This window comes from Trachymyrmex septentrionalis, unplaced genomic scaffold (genome assembly GCF_001594115.1).
Source record: "Trachymyrmex septentrionalis isolate Tsep2-gDNA-1 unplaced genomic scaffold, Tsep1.0 scaffold8, whole genome shotgun sequence".
Lineage (NCBI taxonomy): Eukaryota > Metazoa > Arthropoda > Insecta > Hymenoptera > Formicidae > Trachymyrmex > Trachymyrmex septentrionalis.
In genome coordinates, this window is record NW_017305987.1 from 4568493 (window position 1) to 4576423 (window position 7931).

The window sequence follows — 7931 nt, forward strand, 5'->3', positions numbered from 1 at the left end:
ATCGCGCATGTGCGTATATGATTTTCTCGACATTTCCGAGAAGTAATTTAATCTTATTAAAAAATATAAATAATGTTTTAAAAAGTTATAAAATTAATTATATACTTCAAAAGATTACGAAATTTGCATAAAAATTAAAAAAAAATATAAAATATGAGAAAAATTTTCATCAACGTGCAGTTACTAATATCGATTTTTATTTAATTATACTGTGTATCTTAATGAAATAAATATTCACATTAATGATATTTTAGTGCAGTTCTCATGGAAATATACTGTCGTGTATTAACATTGTTTTTGTATGAAGAATTGTATCCAGTTTTATTAGCTAGATTTGAATGTAAGATCAGTATCAGTGTGAGAAATGTATTGTAATCAAAATAAATGGGTTTAACGAAAAACTGCACGTACAAAATCAAGCGTGTGTTGGAGTTATAAAAATAAAAATATAACTAAAAAAGCAAAATTAATGAGCATAACGATATGGTAATTTAAGCTTAAATTTTAAATATATTTTATATTTTATTAACAATTTTGTTCTTTTCGGTTACATTTTCTTCAGTCTCGAGTAACTTTTTAGTCTTATGTTAATTTTATTGTGAATTCATAAAATATCGCAGCTTTAATACCGTAATTAATTTTTTACAGTAATTATTAGATTCATGTGAGAACCAAATAAAAAAAGGTAGAGTAATATTATTAAATATGGAATATCTTGTGACTGCATTTATGGATCCATATAAACTTGCCGGCTACTGATTATTTATTATTAAGCGTAATTGTAACAATTGTACAATTTTTACGTAACTAATAGAAACTATTAATGATACATATTAATTATAATGATACATATTAAGTATAACAATTAATATTCTAAAATGAAATATATCAAGTTGTATTTCTACTGATCAATAACTTCCTTTCTTCTTTCTTATTGGAACGTGAAATTATCGATATTGAAGGTTCATATACGTCCACAGACATACTGCTCTGTCTAATGTAATTTTTGAAGAATTCTGAAGCTTTGTGAAATCCTTTACTGATCATCTGTACGTCCAGTGCATCGTGCAAGATAACATAACGCAGGACGATGCAATCAAGACTATACAGGAATGAATCGAAATAATTAATTGCGGTTTATTGCTCCCGCAATTAATTATTTTGAGACATTTCTGTATAGTTCCGATTGCATCGTCCTGCATTATACGTTAGCAGATGAGCATCATTCAAATATCCTTGTAAGCTATTGCAAGTTAAAAAATACAATTTAACGCCGAATCTAAACATATGCGAAAAATCGCATATGTGGAACACAGATGCGATCGAACAGATCTACAGATCACGAGTCAATCGCACTGATTGTGAGCGGCGAGTCAAATCCGAGCAGGACTCGGCGCCCTGCAAATTGAAAAGTATTAACAAAACTAATCAAACTTCTGTAGTGACAACAAATTATTATCAAGTCGATTAAATTATCAGTATTAATCGATATGATAAGAATATTAAACAACATTGTCTTGTATATTTTTTTAATACAATGCAATTCTTGGTTTTATTCATATTTAATCTATATTTTTATATAAAAGTGGAAAAAAATATGAATGACGTATTCGATTATTGCAATTGATTTTATACACATAACACATTTATTCATACTTGTTTTCAGATAATAATAGCTGAAACGTCATGCAATGAGAATTCTGAATTGAGTTTTTTCTCGTGCAATGAAACTTTAACTGTAGGATATTTTATTACGGTTAAAGCAGATAAATGTACCGAGTAGATCGAGATACATTTGAAATCGTTTAATGTAATTTTGGAAAAGATGTCAGAAAAGAATTTAGATGCTGTTAAGGAGAAATTAGTAAAGCAATATAATTATACTGCCGATAGCAATCTTAAAAATGAAGTTTATACAAACTGGAGTGAGAACGAAGAGGGAATACATTTTTCAACAGATTCAAGAGGAAAATGCTTGCAATAAAGGATATAAAGAATATAAAGATCAATGATCTGAGAGAATTTTTTGCAAAGTACAGAAATAAATAATTATAAGTTAAACTGGGTATTCATAAATCATTTATTATATCGATACGTCTTATAATATCTTAAGGCAACATTCTAAAATGTCTTCTCCAAGGAAAATTTTACTCAATATAATATGATATACGTTCGGTGTACCATATATTTCCAGTAAAATTTTCCGTAGAAAGACGTTTTGGAAAATAACTTAAAATGCTAATGTAAAGGCTCTGTAATTGGTTTATTAATATTTTAAGACTATTTAAGTCAGTTTTAAATAGAACAATCGACTATGAATATTCGCCCTAAATCGCTGCGTAAATAACACAACTAAGTAAGCATATCTACAATTGTTTATATTCTTTGTACGTGCTACAATATACAAATTATTAAACGTTTGATCTTTGTTGAAGGGCGAATGCCACTAAGAAAGAGAAACGAGTGTCGGGTAGAACAGTTAAAAGTGCTCCAAGTTTACTAAAAGAATTGAAAACTCTTAATCATCAAAATTGTATTACAATTCTCAGATCAGATCATCTTTTTACTGTAATTTTCTGTGCACGTCGATATATATAGTATATCGCCTGCAGAAATGAAGCGCACTGAAGACGATGATCAGCATCAAGTTCAATATCTAGAGACGCCCATCAAATCGGAAAACGACAAAAAGGATTATAGGTAACACAAAGGCATATGCCAAGTAAAAAGAATAATTTTCTAATAGGCCTGAAAAATATCATGACATTAATCTTTTGAGACAAACGTTACAATTAGTTAATCCACTATGTACAAAGGAAGATTAGATTTTTTCTATGACATTCTCACTGACTTTATTCCATTGTTGTTTGTTTTGTCTTTTAAATTTAGGGTCATCAGATTAGAAAATGATTTAACAGCTCTGCTTATATCAGATATATATTTAAAAACAGATGATTCTGAAGATGAAGACACTAAGAAAAATGAAAAACAGGTATAAACAAGACATTTTAGTTGCATTTCAGAATATAATTTGTGCCAAATTATTTCTTAATCCGTCTTTATTGACAAATTTATTGACATTATATAATATTAAAGATAGATAATAAAATCATGAAAGGAATCTGTCTTTACAAGAACTAATGTAAGAATGTATTATCAATTTTATTTAGGATTTATTTCGAAATATGTGATTTAATTTGAATTATGTACGAATTATTCTATTGTGTTGATTTCTTCATTTAATGTAATTTACACAGTGTCTATTGTGTGTAATGCGTGATGTGTGTATATATGCGTATATTTTTTTCAAATAGGCAGTATGTGCCTTATGTGTGGGAGTAGGATGTTTCAGCGATCCAGAGATTCAAAGCATAGGAAATTTATTCAAGCATATGGTTTTCATGGGATCCGAAAAATATTCAAAAGTACTAAAACATGATGCACAATTTTTTGTATAAAATTTCATTTATTCATATTATTGTCTACATTTTTAATTTCATTCTAAAGAGTGAAAACTTGTTCTTAGGTTGCATCAACGTTACTTTGATTTTAAGCGAGGCTTAAAACTCTCTCTATCTCTCTCACTCTCTTGGCTCACTCTCTTTAAAGAGAGAAAGTGAGAGTTTTATATCTCTCTTAAAGTCAAAGTATTATTGGTGTAACCGAACCTTGTTGGACCTTAAACATTGGAAATGAGTTACTATTTCGAGATTGGTTCAATTTTCTCTTTAGAGTGAGATTCTACTAAAAAGAATATATTTATTCTCTGAAGAGTTTACTCTTCAGAGAGTAAATATATATCATCTTATACACACAGGAAAATTTTAAAACATACATCAAAAAACGTGGCGGATTTGTTGACATCTTAACAGATAGCGAACAAACAACATTTTACTTTACTATTCAAGAAAAATACTTTTTTCCTGCTCTTGATCGTTTTGCTCAAGGCTTTATTAAACCCTTGATGACGGAAGATACCGTTTCACGGGAGCGAGAGAAAATAAATGGTAAATTATAATATCATATCAATATAACTTTCAGTCTTTATATGTCATATTCATATATAGAGTATGAATCGATACCTTGTGAGGAGAAGGAACTTCCTGCGAAAACCAATTTAGTCAATAAGTATATTCGGGACAATGTTACAATCTCTAGCAATCATATGGATGATAACAAATTGTGCGAAGAATTGCACAAATTCAAAGATCGCTATTACAGTGCTCACAGAATGACATTAGCTATACAGGTAACTCAATATAAATTGCATTGTGAATCATTGACTACTTATTAAATATATTTTTCGTATAGCATAATACATGTTTTTATAGGCTAAATTATCATTGAGCACATTGGAAAAATTCGTTACGAAATGCTTTGTTGATGTACCAAGTAATAAATTATCTCCTGACTATGTTTCTAGTGTTTCTTTTGGTATTCCCGAAATCGAACAAGAAATAACCAAAACAAAGTCTCATATGTCGCATGTGATGTTTAAGCAAGGTGACAAAGTACGTTAACTATAAAACTTCAAGACAGATTCAAAAGAAGTTATATTTATAGTAAATATATGTATATAATAAATTGTCTTTTGCAGGTAGAAATAACATGGACAATATCTTTCTCACCTGATTTTTATAATAGTAAACCTCATGAATATATCGCATGGATTATTAAACATGGAGGAAAAGGTTCTTTAACAAGTTATCTACGTAAAAAAATGCCAAGTATAAATTTACGTGATACTGTTCAATGTAACAGTGAAACGTTTATAAGATATGATTGTATATATACTATGTTCAAGCTTACTGTAGTGCTCTTCTCTGAGGAACAAGAACATTTGAAGGAAGTTTTAGATGCAATATTTTCCTTTATTAATTTACTAAAAATAGATGATCCACATAAAAGAACTATTTACTATGACATTTATAAGATAATGGAATATAATTTTAGGTAAATTTATTTTAGAAATGTGTAAAAAAACATATATAAAAAGAGATATAATTGAAAAAGAAAAGTCTGTCAAAATTTGTGTATGTGAAACAATTTGAGGTCTTTTTAGATTTATTAACGAAGAAAATTCTGTGAAATATGTAATAAATTTGTGTAAGGGTATGCACTTCTATCCACCACGTGATTATATAACTGCAAATAAGCTTATTTCTATTGAGTACAACCCAGAAGATATACAAAAGTGTTTGAATTATTTGAAGCCAGAGACCGCGATTATTACTATTTTGCAAGAAAAACCTCATCCTTTGGATTGTAATGAAGTTCAGTCCAATGTAAATTGGGACGAAAAGAAATGTATATGCATCGAAGTACCAAAGGAATATTTCGAACATTGGGAATCCATTGAGCCGTTGCCAAATTTTCATTTACCATTAAAAAATGTATTCATTGCCAGCGACTTCTCTTTACTATCGATATCAGAGAATTCAAAAGATCCTGTAAAAATATATAACGATCATATATCGGAAATTTGGTATTGCCCGGATATCAAATTTTGTTTGCCGAAATGTTATATAAACTTTCAATTTGTTTCCTCTCTAGGAGTCCAGTCGCCAAAGAAGTAAGTAATAGCATGGACAGTGTAATAGTAGGTATTACTTCATAATAATAAGTGCTACTATTGTATTTTTTATACTGACCCTATATATGCTAATTTCTAACTACCTTAGTGAAAATTTTTTTCATATTTTTTGGAACACATTGGAACAAGTGTTACATTTTTTAAAAACTGAGAAAGCGAACATCTTTTCTTAGAATTTTTTATAAATATGAAATATTCTAAAATTTTTAATTTTTTAATTTCTGAAAAAGTACTTTAAATCTTTTCAGATTTCGTAAGATTTTATCAGAAATTATGAAGTGTGAGAAATCTTAGAAATCTTAAATATTTCAAAATTTATATAGAGAAGAATTTAAAAAAAAATGCGCGTGCGCGTGTCTTGATAGACTTTCTCGACATTTCCGAAAAATGTTTCAATCTATATATAGAAACTGAGAAATTTTTTTAAATATTATAAAATTAATCAAAACTTCTAAGCGAATCTGAAATTTCTATAAAAATTCTGAAAAATTGTATAAAAAATTATAAGAAAAATTATCAGCATGGTGTAATTGTTAATCTATGATTTTTATATAATTTTATTTTAATGAAAGGAACATTCACGTTTATAACATTTCAGTGCAGTTATTATGGAAATATATTGTCGTGCATTAAAACTGCTTTTGTTCGAAGAATTATATCCAGCTAAGATAGCTGGATTTGAATATTATATCTATACCGATAATAAAGGTATTATAATCGAAATAAACGGGTTTACCGAAAAATTGCCTGTAAGCATGAAATCAAGCGTGTGTTGGAGTTATAAAAATAAAAATATTAGCAATAAGATATTAATGAGAATAACGGTGTGATAATGTAAGCACAAATTTCAATTATATTTCGTATTTCATTAACAATTTTGTACTTTTCAATCACATTCTCAGTCTTCTTTAGTCTCAAGTTTTTAGTTTTATATTAAATTTTATTTGTGAATCCAGAAAGTATTGTGGTTGTAATATTATAATTAATTTGTCACAGTATTTGTTAGATTCAAATGAGAATAAAATTAAAAAAGGCAAAGCTAAAACTATAACAGTATTTTTTATTAATAATAAATAATACATGAATTTTATTTTTAACTTTTAATTTAAATAAAACTAGTATGAAATTTTACTTTCTTTAATTTTCCAACATGATTGCGGAATTTTATATTGTTAAAGAAAGATATAGGTACTATATTTCTTATGTTTCTAGTTTTAAGCTCTTCATTTATTTTTTTTAATTTAGTATTTATTTAAATGTTACAAACATTGTATAAAATTAATTATGGCTTAGAGCTGCGATTCTTCCTGGATTCGGGAATAAGAATAAGATTAATATGAGAGAAAAATTGTTTGCTAAGAAATGTAGTCAAAACTTTTGACATTGTTAATGGAATATGAAATACATACATATATATAAAATGCTCTAAAATTTCCGCGTCGTTAATCTTATTAGCCTTTTTTATTGCTAATTATGTTTATAATATCAAAAATGCTTATTATTAGTATTTCTTCTTATAAATATACTTTCGGACTACATTATTTTACTTATTGCAGCGCTTGTTGATAACTATTGCAAAATACATGGCTAATTATCCAACACTTGTTACGAAGTCTTTATTTGAATCTTGCAAAGAGCAATTAGATAAGGGATATTACAGCAAAGCATTTATGAATCCACATAAACTTATCGTGTACTGTTATTTATTATTAAGCATAATTATAACATTTATAAAATTTTTACATATAACTGATAGAAATAATTAATGATACATAGTCATTATAACAATTACAATTCTAAAATGAAATATATTAGATTATATTTCTGCTGATCAATAACTTCCTTTCTGCTTTCTTACAGTGACGTAAAATTATCGATATTGAAGTTTGTTCATTATACAAGCGTCGACATGCATACTGCTCTGTCTAATGTAAATTTTGAAGAATTCCAACGCTTTGTGGAACTCTTTACCAATCATTTGTATATCCAGTGTTTCGTGCAAGGTAACATAACGCGGGACGATGCATTTGTGATTATACGGGAATGTATCGAAATACTGAATTGCGGTCCCTTGCTTACTAGTACAGTACAACAGATGAGAGTCATGCAACTACCTTTGGGCATAAGTTATTGCAAATTAAAAAATATAGATAAAATGGATACAACTTCCGTAATGACAAATTATTATCAAGTTGGTATCTCGTCTATTGAATTATCGGTATTAATTGATTTGATGATGGTAAGTATTAAATAACATCGTTTTGTATATTTTTCGAGTGCATTGCAATTCTCAGTTTATATTTATTTGTATTTTATATATATATATATATATATATAT

General features: G+C 27.8%; 1 protein-coding gene across 1 annotated transcript in view; it reads left to right on the forward strand.

Annotated features, from left to right (window-relative positions):
- The first annotated feature begins 2614 nt into the window (after positions 1-2614).
- The window catches only part of LOC108754404 (nardilysin-like), a 6261-nt gene continuing 944 nt past the window's right edge, over positions 2615-7931 (forward strand). Inside the window, exons 1-11 of the mRNA XM_018496653.1 lie at positions 2615-2700; positions 2890-2992; positions 3315-3425; positions 3818-4007; positions 4068-4249; positions 4332-4511; positions 4598-4953; positions 5063-5572; positions 6192-6342; positions 7150-7286; positions 7454-7832. Coding sequence (XP_018352155.1) covers positions 2615-2700; positions 2890-2992; positions 3315-3425; positions 3818-4007; positions 4068-4249; positions 4332-4511; positions 4598-4953; positions 5063-5572; positions 6192-6342; positions 7150-7286; positions 7454-7832 — 2385 coding nt within the window. The remainder of the gene's footprint in view (positions 2701-2889; positions 2993-3314; positions 3426-3817; positions 4008-4067; positions 4250-4331; positions 4512-4597; positions 4954-5062; positions 5573-6191; positions 6343-7149; positions 7287-7453; positions 7833-7931) is intronic.